Below are 18,420 nucleotides of genomic sequence, written 5' to 3'. Positions count from 1 at the left end.
CGCTGCACGTCTGTCACAGATCTGCGGTGTCTTTTCCTCTTTAGAAAATGGCTGCCGCTTAATTAGTCAATCAATTAATTTATTCCGTTCTTTTCCCGTCAACCGGCGCCCATGATTGGTTGCAGTCGGACACGTCCCCAAGCTGAGTGACAGCTGTCTCACTGCAACCTATCACAGCCGCCAGCGGGCGGGTCTATATCGTGCAGTAAAAGAAATAAATAAATAATAATAAAAAAAAAAAAATGCGGTTCCCTCATATTTGATACCAGCCAGGATAAAGCCACACGGCTGGAGGCTGGTATTGTCAGGATGGAGAGCACCACGTTATCAGGAGCCCACTGTTCTGGCACCCTCAATCTGTGCGTTGGAAGACGAGTTGACAGACAGCTTAACTCTTTCCCATCAATGCATTGACTCGGATGCTGGGGGTCCTTTACAACTTTTATTAATGAGATCAGTGTAAAACTACAAGAAATAAATGAAAATACTAAGTACAACATACAACATATCTGAGTTACATAGCATTCCATTTGATACAGGACATGCAGGGTAAATGCACTACATGGCGAATACATATTAGCTAATGACAGGATAATACTTGCAGAACAGACCAACTACATTATAATTTTGATGAGCCCTAACCAGGGGATCATAACTCACCGACTGTGCTATGTAGAGGCAAACATAAGGAGCAGAGATCTGGAGAGATATTCAGCATGCAGAATGTGTGTGTTCATGTAACTGAAATGGCTGCTGAAGAAGAAGGGGCAGAGCCTATGCAAGGTCTGATGGGTAACTACATAAGCCTTGGTAGGACAATTTTCATTGCACAGTAACCAGTGAAACATTAAACTAACTGCAGTAAGACAACATTGTCAACAGATGGCGCTGTTGGATATCACTGGACAAGTGGACAGTATCAATGTCAATTACTAAATGTAATCTTATTACTTGGCATAATAAAATAATTATATGCATTTCTATGAAGGCATGACACTCCCCGTCTGGCATCCGGGGGAATGCCACAAACTTAAACTAGAGCAATAGAATAAGTTCAGATACAGGTCTAAGAAACAGCTTTCCACTTTGCTTGGGAATCTTGATTTCCACTTTCCTGACCTGTCCGTCTTGACTTGGGAAGACCTTGGTTACCAATCCTAGAGGCCACTCGTTCCTTTTAGACTGAGTGTTCTTCACTAGGACGACATTCCCAGGTTTCATGTTGGGTCTACTATCTTGCCATTTGTCTCTTGTCTGTAATGTAGAGAGATATTGTTTTCTCCACTTAGTCCAGAAAAGGTCTGCTAACATTTGAACTCTTTTCCATTGAGATTTGTACAAGTCTTTTGTAGTAAACTCTCCAGAAGTCGGCATACTCACATTAAACTTCTGGGTGAGGAGAGTTGAAGGGGTGAGCAGAGATAGGTCATCAGGGTCATTGGATATGGGAACCAGTGGTCTGGCGTTCATTATAGCTACTACCTCGGCCATGAAGGTTGTTAGAGTCTCATGAGTGAGCTTCGAAGGACCAAGTTGCAGAAAGATGGAATCGAGGATTCTGCGAGCGATGCCGATCATGCGCTCCCACACACCTCCCATATGAGATGAGTGCGGTGGGTTAAAGGTCCACGTACAACCTAGTTCTGAAAGACGTCTTTCTACTTGGTTAATGTCCAGATTTGAGGGAATCTTTAGTTCACCACATGCTCCTACAAAGTTAGATCCTCTGTCAGAGCGTATATGCTTTACATGTCCTCTGAGAGAAATGAATCGTCTGAAGGCATTTATGAAGCTGGATGTGTCCATTGTCTCAATGACTTCTATGTGTACGGCTCTAATACTCAAACATGTGAACAAGACGGCCCAGCGCTTGCTGTTTGCATGTCCTCCCCTAGTCTGACGTGTGACAACTGACCAGGGACCAAACACATCGAGGCCCACGTTAGTAAAAGGAGGTTCGGTACTCAAACGGTCTGCTGGTAGGTCTGCCATTTTTTGGGATTGACAAGAACCACGGAGTTTCCTGCAGATGATACATTTGAAGATGACTCTACTCACAAGTCGCTTAGCTCCTGTTATCCAGAAACCCGCTTCCCGTAGGGCTCCTTCAGTTATCAAGCGCCCTTGATGTCTAACCTGTGCGTGATAATGCTCAACCAGCAGGAAAGCAACATGGCCATGAGGAACAATGATTGGAGTACACTCGTCATTTTCAAGCTTTGCATTTGAAATTCGTCCCCCGACTCTCAGCAGTCCTTGAGTATCCACAAACGGGTCCAGTTTTTTAAGGGGACTATCTTTTGGGACACTTCTGTGGTTCCGGAGGGACTCTAGAGTCTGGGTATAAGCTTCATGCTGTACACAACAGATGATTGCGTGTTTGGCTTGCGTGAGCTCTTCTACTGTGTAAGCTTTATGACAACGATGCCAGCCTTTGCATGGAGCTGGTCTCAACTGTCTGTTTTTAAAGGATCTAATGACATGGATCAGGCAAGTCAAGGCTCTGTAGGCCGATCTACAGGTAGAGAATCTGAGGAAGCGGCGAGAATCAAGGTGCCTGTTGGTTATCGTTGTGCTAAGTGTGGAAACTTGAGGCCGTAGCTCTACATCTGATTCTGGTTCGAAGAGTTCATGTGTATGTGTCTCGTGAGCAGTGGGTACTGGTTGATACAGAAATGCAGGTCTGACTAGCCAGTTAGTGTCTTTGAGGCGTGGTGCCGATACCGCTCTGGTCGCATGGTCTGCAGGATTTTGGTCGGTTGGTATTTTGAATATTTTGTCCATGAAAGCAAAGAAATGTACCTCCATTTCTGGCTTCTTTGAGAAACTTGGCTTTAAGTAGGTAAGGCGCTTTAGTGCCATCTCTTTGTTGTTAGGAAGAATGGCTTGTGGCTTGAATGGTAGTGGAGCCACCCAGCTGTCGTTTTCATCCTTGTGAAATCCTTGATCCATTATCTCCAGGAAGGTCTCATCTTCAATGGAATGGGCTAGTTTATAATCTTGTTTGGTCTTTTGAAAGACAGCGCACCCTAGATGATCTTTGTCTCTGTCGCACAATTCATCCATGGCGTATCTGTCTTTCCCACCATTTAAGTGTGCTGAATTGGTGAGATTCTCCTTCACTAGGAATTTGTTGGGGCAGGGTAGGAAAAAGGATGGACGGCCACTCTCCAATGTGTTCGTGTAGAGAGATTGGACGTTGTTCGGCTTGTGAGCATTCCCGAGGCAGACGTCCCCTATAACTACCCATCCTAGATCTAGCTTCTGAGCGTAGGGCGAGTTATGAGGACCGTTTATCTGTTTCCTCACCTTGTGAACTCTGATGATGTCTCTCCCCAGCAAAAGGACCAACTTGGCTTGGGAATTAAGTGCAGGAATGAGATGCGCTATGTTTCTCAAATGGGGATGGTGTAGTGCCGCTTCTGGAGTGGGTATCTCTTCTCTATTGTTCGGGATGGCATTGCACTCGATTAATGTAGGAAGGGGTAAGGATGTCTTCCCATCTAGGGATTCGATTTGATAACCTGTTGCCCTCCTGCCAGATTCTTCACTCACTCCTGTACATGTTTTCAGTGAGTAGGAGCAGCTAAGTCCCTTGATTCCAAAGATGTCAAAGAAAGCTGAGCTGGCGAGTGATCTATTACTCTGGTCGTCGAGTATAGCATAGAGTTTAACCGCTTTTTCTCTGTAGCCCATAGGGTAAACTGTAACCAGACAGATCTTTGAGCAGGATTTGTTAGTGAGACCTTCTCCACAAACTTGAGTGCACTGGGGTGACACTTCAGGAGGTGTACTCTCTGTCTCCTCCCCGCCGTGCTCTGTAAGTCGGTCGATGTGCGTGGAATTCTGTGGGGCTGGTTCTGGGTGTAGAGCTGTGCTGTGCTCTTGACTGTTACACTCCGAACAAGTGATACTGGCATTGCAGTCTCTAGCTAAGTGAGATGTGGATGCACAACATCTGTAACATATGTTGTTTTCTCTGAGGAAGATTCTACGGTCTTTAAGAGATTTTCCTCTAAAACTCCTGCACTGTTGCAGTGGGTGAGGCCTTTTGTGTAGGGGGCACTCTTTGTCTGGGTCAATTGTTAGTGACCCTTCAGGTTCTGTTGTACTGTGGGTCTTGCGTGATGAATCTGTAGCAGACACATTAGTTTTGTGTACAGTGATAGGTGAGCCTCGAGGGTTGCGTACTGGAGCAGGCTTACCTGTTCGTGGGTTGATGGGATCTGCGGTGGAAAGGTCAAAGCTGGGATCATTCCTGATCTTGGCTTGCTGGTGCACAAAATCTACGAAGACATGGAATGGAGGAAACGGCACGTTGTGACGTTGTTTGTAATCTGAACCCCGGTTCAACCATTTCTCTTGCAGACTGTAAGGCAACTTATTCACTATGGGTTTAATACCTCTGGCTGCATCTAGGGACGCGAGGCCTGGCAGGTCTCCTTCAAACTTGGCGACTTGGAGTTCTACCAAGAGGTCGCTCAATTCTCTTAGCATGTGAAAGCTCTTATTAGAGATCTTGGGAAAGTCCTCCAACCTTTTGAAGAGGGATTCTTCTATCCTCTCTGAAGAGCCATAGCACTCATCAAGTCTCTCCCATAACAGGCACAAACCTTTGCTCGGGTGGTTGATGCTGATATCCCTGATGCGTTTTGCATGTTCTGCTGATTCGTTTCCTAGCCACTTGACCAAGAGATCGATCTCTTCATTGGCAGAGATGTCCAGGCCGGCCGTGGCGTTTCTGAAGGAAGCTCTCCACGCTCTGTAACTTTCAGGACGGTCGTTAAACTTTAAAAGACCTTTGGTGAGTAACTCACGGCGTGCGAAGAACTTGAGGAAATCTGGTAGCTCTTGATTTCTGAGAGGGTGGTCCTGATACATGTTGCTATGATGAGGTCCCAGTGAGTTATTGTTGCCATCAAATACGTTGTCGCCATGATAGTCACCATCGGGGTCCTCCATTTTGGGACGGTTCGCTGTGTAATAGGAATCTACAAACTTGGGTGCAGGTGACACTGATGGTGTTAGGTGGACGGAATTACCTTCATGCTTAACATGGGATGTTTGTTGAATGAAGGTTGATGGCTGAATGGCAGGATTAAGTCTCTCTCTTGGAGCTGAATGTAGACGGTCGTCTGATGCGGTATGCTTTAGTACGTAGTCTGAAGTGCGTTGTGAGATATCCCGATGACTGAGTTCGGGTCCGAGCCTTAACCTGAAACTTTTACTGTCGCTGCGTGCTGCTTCTTCTAAAGCCTGTACTTCAGCTTCTGCTGCTGCTGCTTCTGTGTCTACAGCAAGTTTTGCAAGGTCGGCTTCTAGACGTGCTTTTTCTGTCTTTAATTTCAACTCTTGTTCAGCAAAGGCAGCTCTCACTTTGGCGGCTTCCGCCTTCGCCCTGGCGGTTGCAATTGCAGCGCTGCTCACAGACTTCCTTGAAGCTGACGAGCTTACATGGGAGCGTGTTACATAAACTTCAGATCCTCTATCTGACATGGTGTCTGTATGCGGCTTGACTGCTCTCTGATAGAAGTCGGCGTCTATGCTTCAACCCCGTTAATAGCAGTCGTTTTACTGTTCTGGCACCCTCAATCTGTGCGTTGGAAGACGAGTTGACAGACAGCTTAACTCTTTCCCATCAATGCATTGACTCGGATGCTGGGGGTCCTTTACAACTTTTATTAATGAGATCAGTGTAAAACTACAAGAAATAAATGAAAATACTAAGTACAACATACAACATATCTGAGTTACATAGCATTCCATTTGATACAGGACATGCAGGGTAAATGCACTACATGGCGAATACATATTAGCTAATGACAGGATAATACTTGCAGAACAGACCAACTACATTATAATTTTGATGAGCCCTAACCAGGGGATCATAACTCACCGACTGTGCTATGTAGAGGCAAACATAAGGAGCAGAGATCTGGAGAGATATTCAGCATGCAGAATGTGTGTGTTCATGTAACTGAAATGGCTGCTGAAGAAGAAGGGGCAGAGCCTATGCAAGGTCTGATGGGTAACTACATAAGCCTTGGTAGGACAATTTTCATTGCACAGTAACCAGTGAAACATTAAACTAACTGCAGTAAGACAACATTGTCAACAGATGGCGCTGTTGGATATCACTGGACAAGTGGACAGTATCAATGTCAATTACTAAATGTAATCTTATTACTTGGCATAATAAAATAATTATATGCATTTCTATGAAGGCATGACACCCACCACCCTAACAATATCAGCAGGCAGCCGCCCGGAATCGCCGCATCCATTAGATGCGACAGTCTCGGGACACCACCCAGCTCATCCCGAATTGCCCTGGTGCGGTGGCAATCGGAGTAATAATGAGTTTAATCATGCCAGGCGTCTCCCCGAGACACCTTCTATGATTGAACTGAAAGTGAAAGTAAAGAAACACAGAGCGAAAAATCCTTTATTTGGAATAAAAGACAAAAAACACCCTCATTTACCTGTTTATTAATCCCCAAAAACCCCTCCAGGTCCAACGTAATCCACACGACACTGTCAGCTCTGCTACATGAAGCTGCAGCAGCACCATAGAACACAATCTTGCTGTATCAGCTCCACGTAGCAATGAAGTAAATTGCGCTGTCACTAGACTAGTGGATAGAGTGCTCGCCTAAGAAGCATAACTTCAGGAGTTCTAGTCCTGGTTCTGGTGAAGAATTTATTTTTTTTTTTATTTTATTATTTTTAATTTTAAATTATAATTATATATTTATAATTATAATTTAATTTAATTATGCACTGAGGGGAGGAGCCGGACATCAGCTGTGAGCCGCGGGACACACCTCTAAAATCGGAGCAGTTCACGGAATGAGGCTGCATTGCTCTCTCCTCTCTCTCCTCTCCTCTCTCTCTTCTCTCTTTCTCTCTCTCTCTTTCTCTCTCTGTCTCCCAAGGAGAGGGAATAAAGTCTTTCAGGGAGGGCTGAGAAAGCATACTACAGACAAGAAGAGGGAAAAAAGTGTTTCAGGGAGAGCAGAGAAAATATACTATACACAAGTGAGGTAAGAAAGTGTTTCAGGGAGGGCAGAGAAAATATACTATACACAAGGAGAGGGGAGAAAGTGTTTCAGGGAGGGCAGAGAAAACATACTACAGACAAGGAGAGGGAAGAAAGTGTTTCAAGGAGGGCAGAGAAAATATACTATGGACAAGGAGAGGAAAGAAAGTGCTTCAGGGAGGGCTGAGAAAGCATGCTACAGACAAGGAGAGGAAAGAAAGTGTTTCAGGGAGAGCAGAGAAAATATACTATACACAAGGGAGGTAAGAAAGTGTTTCAGGGAGGGCAGAGAAAATATACTATACACAAGGAGAGGGGAGAAAGTGTTTCAGGGAGGGCAGAGAAAACGTACTACGGACAAGGAGAGGGAAGAAAGTGTTTCAAGGAGGGCAGAGAAAATATACTACAGACAAGGAGAGGGAAGAAAGTGTTTCAGGGAGGGCAGAGAAAACATACTATGGACAAGAAGAGGGAAGAAAGTGTTAAGGGAGAGCTGAGAAAGCATACTACAGACAAGGAGAGGGAAGAAAGTGTTTCAAGGAGGGCAGAGAAAACATACTATATTATAATATAAGTATTATTTATTTATAATTATAATTTAATTTAATTATGCACTGAGGGGAGGAGCCGGACATCAGCTGTGAACCGTAGGACACACCTCTAAAATTGGAGCAGCTCACGGAATGAGGCTGCATTGCTCTCTCCTCTCTCTCTTCTCTCTCTCTCTCACACTCTCTCTCTCCTCACTCTCCTCTCTCTCCTCTCTCTTCCCTCTCTCCCTCTCTCTCTCTCCTCTCTCTCTCTCTCTCCTTTCTCCTCTCTTCTCTCTCTCTTTTCTCTCTCTCTCTTCTCTCTCTCTTCTCTCTCTCTTTTCTCTCTCCCCTCTCTCTCTCTCCTCTCTTTCTTCTCTCTCTCTCTCAGACCTGGCGATGATCAGCTGATGCGGTCACCTGACGGCATCAGCTGACACTATAAGTCGAGCGGTGAGGCCGGCTTTTTACCGCCCGGCCAGCTAAACTATCAGCTGATGCTGTCGGACAGGAGTCTGCAATGAAGTGTGAAGTTTTTTTTTTTGCACTGATGCATCAGCTGATTGCATAAGAGCTGTTTATACAATCAGCTGCTGTGTCATGTGATTCAGGCCCTTGAACCTGACACATCATCTGATCGCTTTGCCTTCCAGTAAACCGATCAGATGATATTAGATTCGGATTGGACGGCACAAGACCCTTGACCCAGGATTACTAAGGAGGGGGGTTCTTTATTTCAATAAAGATGGAGTCACTACTACTGTACTAGAAATTCATGGTGGCCATGTCTAATATTGGCGTGACACCATGAATTTCGGGCTTAGGGCCAGTTGATAATATACAGCTAGCCCTAACCCCATTATTACCCAGTGAGCGACCCGTCACCATGGCAGCTGGAAGAGTTGGATACAGCGCCAGAAGATGGTGCTTCTATGAAAGCACCATTTTCTGGGGTGGCTGCGGACTGCAATTCGCAGCAGGGGTGCCCAGAAAACTTGGACACCTTGAGCTGCGGATTCCAATCCCCAGCTGCCTAGTTGTACCTGGCTGGACACAAAAATTGGGCGAAGCCCACGTCACTTTTTTTTAAAAATTATTTCATTAAATTCATGAAATAATTAAAAAAAAAGGCTTCCCTATATTTTTGGTTCCCAGCCGGGTACAAATAGGCAGCTGGGGGTTAAGGGCAGCCCGTAGCTGCCTGCTGTACCTGGCTAGCATACAAAAACACGGCGAAGCCCACGTAATTTTTTTGAGGGGCAAAAAACTCCTACTGCAGTCCTGGATGGAGTATGCTGAGCCTTGGAGTTCTGCAGCTGCTGTATGGAGGAGAGCAGACAGCAGCTGCAGAGCTACAAGGCTCAGCATGCTCCATTCACTAGTGTATGCAGGAGAGCAGACAGCAGCTGCAGAACTACAATGCTCAGCATACTCCATCCAGTACGTATGCAGGAGTTTTTTTCCCACCAAAAAAAAGACGTGGGCTTTGCCATATTTTTGTATGCTAGACAGGTACAGCAGGCAGGTATGGCTTCCCCCAACCCCCAGCTGCTTATTTGTACCAGGCTGGGAACTAAAAATATAGGAAAGCCCTTTTTTTCATTAGTTCATGAATTTCATGAAATAATTTAAAAAAAAAAAATGACATGGGCGTCACCCCATTTTTGTGTCCAGCCAGGTACAACTAGGCAGCTGGGGATTGGAATCTGCAGCACAGGTTAGCTCGAGCTTTCTGGGCACCTTTGCTGCGAATTGCAGTCCACAGCCGCCCCAGAAAATGGCGCTTTCAGAGAAGAGCCATCATCTGGCGCTGTATCCAACTCTTCCAGCTGCCCTGATGCTGGGTGGCTTGCTGGGTAATTATGAGTTAATACTAGCTTTGTTTTACTAGCTAGTATTAAGTCAGAGATTCTTAATGTCAGGCAAGTTTGACCCGGCCATTAAGAATTTCCAATAAAGGGTTAAAAAAAACACACCACACAGAGAAAAAATACTTTAATAGAAATAAATACACAGACACATTAGAGACTCCATGTTTATTACTCCCTCTCATCTCTCCACGATCCATGGTCTTCTGTCTTCTTTCTCCTTCAACCCATGCAGCTCTGCTACATCAGACAGCACTGCATGGGGGAAAACGCTGCTTCCCGTGCAGTCTATATCACTCAGTGAGTGAGCAGCAGCTGCGTGCTGTAAGCGGTGACATCACTGCTGACAGGCGCGTTGCTATAGCAATGGTGATCTCCATTATTAACTGGCTGTGGCAGCCGGTGAATAACGGAACGGGGAAGCAGAACAGGGAAGCCGACCATGTGCCAGAGCATCTCGCCGGTACACAGGGATGCACAAAAGAGCATGGCATACCGGAGAGATGCACTGACAGGACCTAGCAATGACGTCTAGCCATGTGACCAGTCTGTAGCCAATGAGATAATAGACACGTGACTGGTCACATGCTATTTTGACGTCATGGAAGGTCTTATCATCAGTGCCGGTTACCGGGAGGATGCAGCGATTATCGGAAGGAAAAGCGGCGGGAGACAGAGTGCAGGATGCATCGCGGGGACAGGTAAGTGTTATGGCAATCTTTATTAACTGTATGTGTACATTTATAATGTGTTTGTGTTTTTATGTGTTTGTGTTTGCCTGCCATTGGTTTCAATGGGGCTCAAGAGGTTCATCGAGCCGTTCGCCAAACTGAACTCGAACGCGGCTTCCGTTCGACGAACCGAACCGAACTCGAGCCTCTAGCGGCTCGCTCATCTCTAGACCTCATCCCCACTATATCAGGTACTCCTGTAAATAATGGGAGAACAAAATACAAAAACCCCCACAAAAATACAGAAGAGCAAATAATAAATTTAGACAGGGAGAAAATCCCTTTTCTGCAGGAAAGCTAGCAAAGGGGGAACCCCCATGCTCACAACACAAGCCAAACCAAACTTCACCTGTAAGAAAACAGATTCAAAGCAAAACAAGGAAAAACAACCACCCTAAGGTGTAAACTAGGAAGCAAGGAAAAAACTGAGAACTTATCTGCAGAATTCTTGCTCAGGGAAACAAGGATGGACAGAACTACAAGTCAGGAACAGAGACTGAGGAATATACAATTATAACCGGCACTAGCAAGGCAAAAAATGCTGTCCTATATAGACCAGACTTGTCTGCAATAGGACTTCTCTAATTCCCAACTAACGCCGACACCTGTCTGAGTCACAGGCCCAGACTCAGCTCCACCACCATTCCTGGCCACCAGAGGGAGCCTCAAAACAGCACCCACACAGACGACAGTCACAACACTACCCCCCCCTTGATGAGGGGTCACCGAACCCTCACCAGAACCACCGGGTCTGTCAGGATGGGCATGGTGGAAGGCACGAACCAATCTGGCAGTATGAATGTCAGAAGCAAAGACCCAAGAATTGTCCTCCTGACCATAACCCTTCCACTTAACTAGATACTGGAATTTTCACCTATCAAGATGAACCACTGGCTCCACATGTTTCTTCAACAAAGATTTATGAAAAACTTTGTGAATTTTGAATGACTCCGGAAGAGCCAAATGAAAAAATATTGGATTAAAATTCTCTGAAATTTTATAGGACCCAATAAATCTAGGCTTTATTTTAGGCGAGGAAACTCTCATAGGGTCATTCCTGGAGGACAACCAAACCATGTCCACCATGACCACCAGCTGTCCTACTTAAGTTGGAAAACCTTTGAGCATTCTCCTGGAACTGAACCAACCCACTAGAATGTGCACAAACAGGCTTGGATCCGGAACAAATCCCACAAGACTGCACAAAACTCCTGACATCTTGAGACAATGAAGGCCACCAAAAAGATCTACTCACAAGATCCTTAGTGACAAAAATTCCAGGATGAACAGCCAATAAAGAGCAATGAATCTCGGACAGAACTCTAGTCCTCCATTGATCAGGAACATAAAGCTTCCCCACAGGACATCTCTCAGGTTTCTCCCCCTGAAATATCTCAAGTGCCATCCTTAAATCGGGTGGAAGAGCAGAGAGAACCACACCCTCATTCAGGTTGCCAGATGGCTCCGCAACACCCAGAGAATCAGCATAGAAACTCCTAGAGAGAGCATTGGCTTTAATATTCTTAGTGCCCGGAAGAAAAGAGACCACAAAATTGAAAAGTGTAAAAAATAGAGCCCACATAGCCTGGCTAGGATTCAGTTTCTTGGCAGATTCAAGATAGGTCAAATTCTTATAATCAGTGAGCACCACAATTTGATGTCTCGCCCCCTCCAGCCAGTGTCTCCATTCCTCAAAGGCCCACTTCATTGCCAATAATTCTCGATTACCAACATCATAATTTCGTTCAGATGGAGAAAACTTCCAAGAATAGAAAGCACAAGGCTTAAGCTTGGAGGTACTAGGATCTCTTTGAGACAAAACTGCACCTGCTCCAATCTCTGAAGCATCTATCTCCACTTGCAATGGAAGAGAAACATCAGGGTGCTGCAGGACTGGGGCAGAATTGAACCTCTTTTTAAGCTCCTGGAAGGCCATAATTGTTTCTAAAGTCCAATGCTCAACATCAGCTCCCTTTTTGGTCGGTCACATCAGTCAAAGGCTTAACCACACTAGAAAAATTGCCTATGGAATTATGGTAGAAATTGGCAAAACCCAAACATTTTTAAAGGGATTTCAAAGAGGTTGGCTGAACCCAGTCATGAATGGCCTGAACCTTGACCGGATCCATTTCAATAGAGGCCAAGGACAAAATAAACCCCAAAAAGGAAATTTTCTGCACGCCAAAGAGACATTTTGATCCCTTAACGTATAATGAATGTTCCCTAAGTATCTGAAAAACTTTCCAACCTGCTTAACATGAGCATCCCAATCATCAGAGAAAATCAAAATATCATCCAAATAGACAATCTGAAATTTGCCAATTAGATCCCGAAAAATATCATTCATGAATGAATGAAAGACAGAGGGGGAATTAGTGAGCCCAAAAGGCATCACTAGGTGCTCAAAATGCCCCTCAGGGGTATTAAAGGCCGTCTTCCATTCATCATCCTCCTTAATGCGAATGAGATTGTATGCTCCCCTAAGATCAAGTTTTGTAAACCACTTACCTCCCTTTACTCTGGAAAACAGGTCTGACATCAAGGGCAATGAATACTGATATTTAATAGTGATTTTATTAAGGCGACGATAGTCAATACAAGGTCTCAACGACCCATCCTTCTTAGACACAAAGAAAAAAACAACACCCATAGGTAACGTGGATGGTCGAATATGACCTTTCTCAAATGACTCCTTAATATAGGTTCTCATAGCATCATGTTCGGGAACAGATAGATTGAAGATCTGTCCCTTGGGAAACTTGCAACCTGGCAGCAAGTCAATGGCACAATCAAAGAATCAGAACCAGTCTCATTAAACCCGTACAGAAAATCTGACAAATATTCAGGTACATCATGTAGCGGGGGGAAATAGACAGCACAGAAATATCATTATGCACACATTGACAACCCCAACTAACCACAGACAAGGATCTACAATCAAGAAACGGATTATGGGTTTGCAACCAAGGGAATCCCAGCACCAAAACATCATGCAAGCCGTGCAATACTAAAAATATACAATCCTCCTGATGAGCTGGGGCAACCTTCATAGTTACCTGGGTCCAAAACTGGGGTCTAGTTTCAGCTAGGGGAGTATCATCAATGCCCCCTAAAGGAATCGGAGTCTGTAAAGGTACCATAGGAAAACCACAAAAATTAGCAAAACCAAAATCCATCAGGTTCATGGCGGCCCCTGAATCAAGAAAGGCCGTAGCCAAAAATGAGAATAATGAGCAAATCAAAGAGACGGACAAAAAAAATTTGAGTTGCACAGTACCCACAGTAAATGAATGAGCAAATCTCTTTTCTCAATTAGGGCAAACAGAAATAGTGTGAGACGCGTCACCACAATAGAAACACAACTTATTTTTCCATCTAAACCCCTGCTGCTCAGCATTAGAAAAACCCTATCACACTGGATAGGCTCTGAAAACTGTTCCACAAGCAATACATCAGCATGCATCACTTTGCGCTCGCATAAACACCTATCAATCTGAATGGCTAAAGTCATAGAGGCATCGAGACCAGAAGGAGTAGGAAATCCCACCTTAACATCCTTCACTGCATCTGCGAAAAAGTGCCGCAAGAGCATCATCATGCCACGTGGTAAGGACTGCCCACTTTCTGAATTTCTGACAAAAAACTTCAGCGGAATCCTGACCCTGGATCAAAGCCGGCAAGGCTTTCTCTGCTTGATCAATAACATTGGGTTCATCATACAACAATCCCAGGGCCTGAAAAAAGGAATCCACAGTAGCAAAAATCTGATCATCAGGAGCCTATGAAAAAGCCCAGTCCTGAGGGTCACCGTGCAACAAGGAGATGACAATCCTAACCTGCTGTACGGGACTCCCTGAGGACTTAGGCTTTAAGGCAAAAAAAACAATTTACAATTATTTTTAAAGTTCAAAAATTTAGACCTATCCCCAGAAAACAATTCAGGAACAGGAATTTTAGGTTCTAAAACAGTATTCTGTCTAAGATACGCTGAAATTGCCTGGACCTCAGAGGAGAGATGCTCAACATGCTCAACCAACTGTTCTGCATCCATGTCAACAAAAAATCTTCCACAGTACCCAAAGAATAAGAGGAAAAATAAATTTTTTTGAGTACCTTTTTTCTTTTGTAGGCCGGATATAGTGTTATGGTCCGATAACCGTGGAAGATTGACAAAAACTTCCATTGGGGAAAATACACCAAGAAAACAGGAGTAGTTGGAACCTGGGCTGACCGCAATCCCCTAGCTATCAGACCACACTAGAAGTAGCCGTGAAGCGTTCCTAAAAAGCTAGACGCCTCGTCACAGCCTAAGAAACTAGTTACACCTCACAGAGAGAAATGAGGAAATCTACCTTGCCTCAGAGAAGTCCCCAAAGAAGTAGATAGCCCCCCACATATAAAGATTATGGTGATGTAGGAAAACACAATACACAGATAGGAAAAATAGATTTAGCAAAGGCGAGGCCCAACTAACTTGATACAAAGAAAAGGAAAGGAAACTGATTGTGGTCAGTGCAAAAACCCTATAGAAAAATACCAAACTCCTGATAGTAAAAAATGGCCCTGGAGGTTGAATGACCTCACCCCCACTATATCAGGTACCCTTCTAAATAATGGGAGAACAAAATACCAAAAAACCCCACAAAAGTACAGAAGAGCAAATAATCAAGTTAGACAGGGAGAAACTCCGTTATCCAGCAGGAAAGCTAGCAAAGGGAGAACCCCCATGCTCACAACACAAGCAAAACCAAACTTTACCTGCAAGAAAACAGATACAAAGCAAAACAAGGAAAAACAACCACCCTAAGGTGTAAACCAGGAAGCAAGGAAAAAACTGGGAACATATCTGCAGAAGTCTTGCTCAGGGAAAAAGGGATGGACAGAACTACAAGTCAGGAACAGAGACTGAGGAATATACAATTATAACCGGCACTAGCAAGGCAAAAAATGCTAGGGAGCCTCAAAATAGGACCCACATAGACGACATTCACAACAGACGTTGCCTAATAGGCTGCAGGTTTGTGACTGTGCATCTGCAATTGTGAACAGCGCTCTATGCAAGCCATCAGTGTGCAGTTTTACCATCCAGCAATCGCCCCCTCCATATTTTGGAAGCGTGTGTGTGAGTTGCTCCTCCTGCACCTGTGATGCCTCCACCTAGTGGGGGCTTAGCTGTGTCCTGCTGGAGTAGCAGTTTTTGGCCTAGGTAATGTACAGCTACAGTTCCATCTTTGCTGTAAATAATGATATTTATTCCTCTTTTTTGTTGCTTTTTTTATATTTCAGATGGGATAGCAAAAACATGATGACAGATTCCCTTTAAAATCCTCAATCAACGTATTCTTCAAACCATAATTTAGGGGGAAAAAGTAACAATCTTAGACTAAAACACTAGGCTTTGAGGCACTGCTCCTGTATTAATGAGTTTCTACAATTTATTGAGATTGTTAATTGCCCCTGAGATTTCATAACACTTGAAACTTGGCACATTTACAAACCAAACAAGAAAAAATCTTCTCTGGTTGTGATTATACAATAGCTGCTCTGCCATCCCACATGGTAATGTTCACCATATCGAGCTGTTTTTTTGCAATAAATAGTGAAAGCGAGAACTAGCAGGGGCGTAATGACCGTGGTTGCAAGAGTCGCCACCGCGACCAGGCCCAGCAGGTTTTGGGGGAACAGTGCGTACTCTGTAGAGAAACAGCTGGCTCCTCTTAGTGAGAAAGGAGCTGCACTGTTTCTTTAGATTCCATTAGTAGCATAGCGACCAGGGGGCAGAGGATGCGGCCTCCCTGGGCCTCGTGCTAAGAGGGGGCTCACCCGGAGCTGCGCTATTGTTAACTATATCGGCATATGCAGTGCACCGATATAGTTAAACTCTGCAGTAGTGCTGGGAGACAAGATCCCCTGCACTACTGCTGATGACAGCGCAAGTGCAGGACATCAGAGTGACGCGCCCGCAAGGTCTCTGGGGTTACTCGTCACCGGGCTGGTGTTGGTTTGGGATGTCACAGCAGCCTGGCCCAGTTTCGTGACCCTGGCAGTGTCAATAAAGATGGGGGATGGAGATGATAGGAGTAATAGTTATTCGCGACGCCACCTGTGGTATGCGGCCAGGTATGGGAGTCAATGCGGCACAGCTAGGCCCCAGGGAAGAGCTAGGCCCCAGGGAAGAGGTTGGAAGTAGTTGTCCACCCCAGTGTGAGAATGAGGGGCGCGGGAAGGATCAGACGACACAGCGGTTGCAGTTTAAGTTGTTTACTCACTGAGTTGCTCCTGCCATTGGACTGCCAGACTCCGCTGTGATGGGCTTTAGCCAATCCCGGAGAGTTTGGAGGCCATAACCGGTGGGATGCTCCGTGAGTCCTTCCTCACTGCGCTGTATTGTATGAGTCCCTGCGACTTGAAGCTACATGGGGACCCAATTACTGGGGGTGGTTATGTTCCCCGTCCCATATAGCAGGCAGCGTGTGTCCGTTGATGGGGTTGGCCAATGGTCACGACTCCTGGCTCTATGTGCTGCTTTGCCCTGGACACTGTTGTTGACCAGAAGATTTGAAATCCTCTGCCCGGCGTATTCTGCTGGCAGGCCGTGAAGTGCCCACCAGCCTAGGGCTCCGCACCCTGAGATGTGCGCCGGTCCTGAGGGAGCGATGAGCTCTCCCCTCAGCGACCGTTCTCTCGCATCTCACTTATTTCCCGGTGGTTTCTCAACTGTCTGTGTGTGTGGCTCCTTGCTCCCCTGATCAATTGCTTCGCCCACCTGAGCACCTAAGCTAGTGGGTGGGAGGCCCCAAACGATAATGGCGACCATCCTAAATGACCCTACCCTAACCCCGTTCCGGTGAGAGGGCAACTGGCTTATGTGTGTTTGTGGATTGTAAATGACCGGCACCAACCTCCTCCTTACCTGGGATGAATACTGCACCTCTGGTGAGGCACAATACCTTGTGGCGACTGAAGCCTCAGGGGCGCCAAAACAGCACTGTGGTCTTCCCGCGCTGGAGCCATCATGACCCTGGAGTAGGTGAGTATGATGTTTTCTTTCTCTCTTTTTTTTAATGCAGTTTGGGGACTCACACACATTATATATGCATACACACCAGGATAGGGCACAGGCTGGGGGACAATATATATACCAGCATGGGAGCCAGGCTTGGGAACCTTATATATACCAGCATGGGAGCCAGGCTGGGGGACATTATATATCCTGTAGATAAATCCTGTCTCCGATGCTGGTATATATAATGTTCCCCACCCTGGCTCTTATCCTGGTATACATAATATCCCCCAGCTTGGCTCCCTTGCTGGTATATATAATGTCCCCCAGCCTGGGACCTATCTTGGTATATATAATGTCCCCCAGCCTGGGCACTATCCTGGTATATATAATGTCCCCTAGCCTCCCATGCTGGTATATAATGTCCTCCAGCCTGGCTCACATGCTTGTATATAATGTCCCTCAGTCTGGCTCCCTGCTGGTGTGAAGCCCCGCTAGTATGTGTCGGTGCAGTACCTTCAGGGACTCCACGTGGATGGAACAGTCTGGGTCTTGTCACCGGTAGGAAATCTTCTATTTGGGATTGTCGTGACGCCACTCTCAGTATTGCGGTCAGCGGGGACCGCCACTGCAGATTAAGGGATGCCTGGGGCTGATGGTGGGTGCAGTCAGTATATTAGCCCCCTGAGAGTGAGGCAAGCCCCAGGCCCCGGTGTATGTGTGTGGGACCACAGGTCGCAGAATGACTCAAACACAGTCCAAGAAGTCTTTCAACGTGTTTACTCACTGTTTGGAGGTCACTGTGAGATGCCCGGGCGACACTGTGATAACCAGGTTGAACCAGGAATTCCAGGAGGCCGTTCTGAGGGTAGCTGTCCACTCGCCTTCCTTGCACTCTTTCTGTTTTAGGAGGATCCTTTGCTTGAAGCGTGGTAGGACCCCTCCAGGGAAGCTGTTACCACCCTGCTCCCCTCTCTCTGGCTCGTCTGCCGGCAGCGTGGCCTTGGTGGGATGGCTTCTGGCCCTGTCCCCTTATGGGCCTGGTGATTGCTGCTTGGCTCAGGCTCTGTGTAGTCGTGGTGAGGGCATGAAGTACCCCCTCCACCTGTAGATTAAGCAGCTCTGGATGATCTGCTGCCTGTACTGGGGATCTAGTTCCCCTTGTGTGCTCGGATACCGGGATCTCCGTACTCAGCCACCCTTCTCTCTGGATGATTTTCAGGCCGACCCACGGTACTCCTTTCTCCCC

General features: G+C 45.9%; 1 protein-coding gene across 2 annotated transcripts; it reads right to left on the bottom strand.

Annotated features, from left to right (window-relative positions):
• Window positions 1–402: 402 nt before the first annotated feature.
• LOC142243112 (uncharacterized) lies at window positions 403–6,094 on the bottom strand. Of its 2 annotated transcripts, XR_012724303.1 has the most exons (3): window positions 5,897–6,094; window positions 661–5,701; window positions 403–465 (listed from the first exon to the last, which is right to left on the bottom strand). XR_012724303.1 is itself a non-coding variant. In XM_075314703.1 (2 exons), exon 2 carries the CDS (start codon window positions 5,494–5,496, stop codon window positions 1,036–1,038), a length of 4,461 nt encoding a protein of 1,486 aa, XP_075170818.1. In that variant the 5' UTR covers window positions 5,497–5,701; window positions 5,897–6,094; the 3' UTR covers window positions 570–1,035. The 2 variants fall into 2 exon arrangements, 1 of the variants encoding a protein (XP_075170818.1); XM_075314703.1 differs by lacking the exon at window positions 403–465 and having other exon boundaries at window positions 570–5,701.
• Between the last annotated feature and the right edge of the window lie 12,326 nt (window positions 6,095–18,420).

Source organism: Anomaloglossus baeobatrachus, chromosome 6 (genome assembly GCF_048569485.1).
Source record: "Anomaloglossus baeobatrachus isolate aAnoBae1 chromosome 6, aAnoBae1.hap1, whole genome shotgun sequence".
In the NCBI taxonomy this organism is placed as follows: Eukaryota; Metazoa; Chordata; class Amphibia; order Anura; family Aromobatidae; genus Anomaloglossus; species Anomaloglossus baeobatrachus.
The sequence above is the reverse complement of the archived record's forward strand: the minus strand, read 5'-3'. Positions and strand labels throughout refer to the sequence as shown.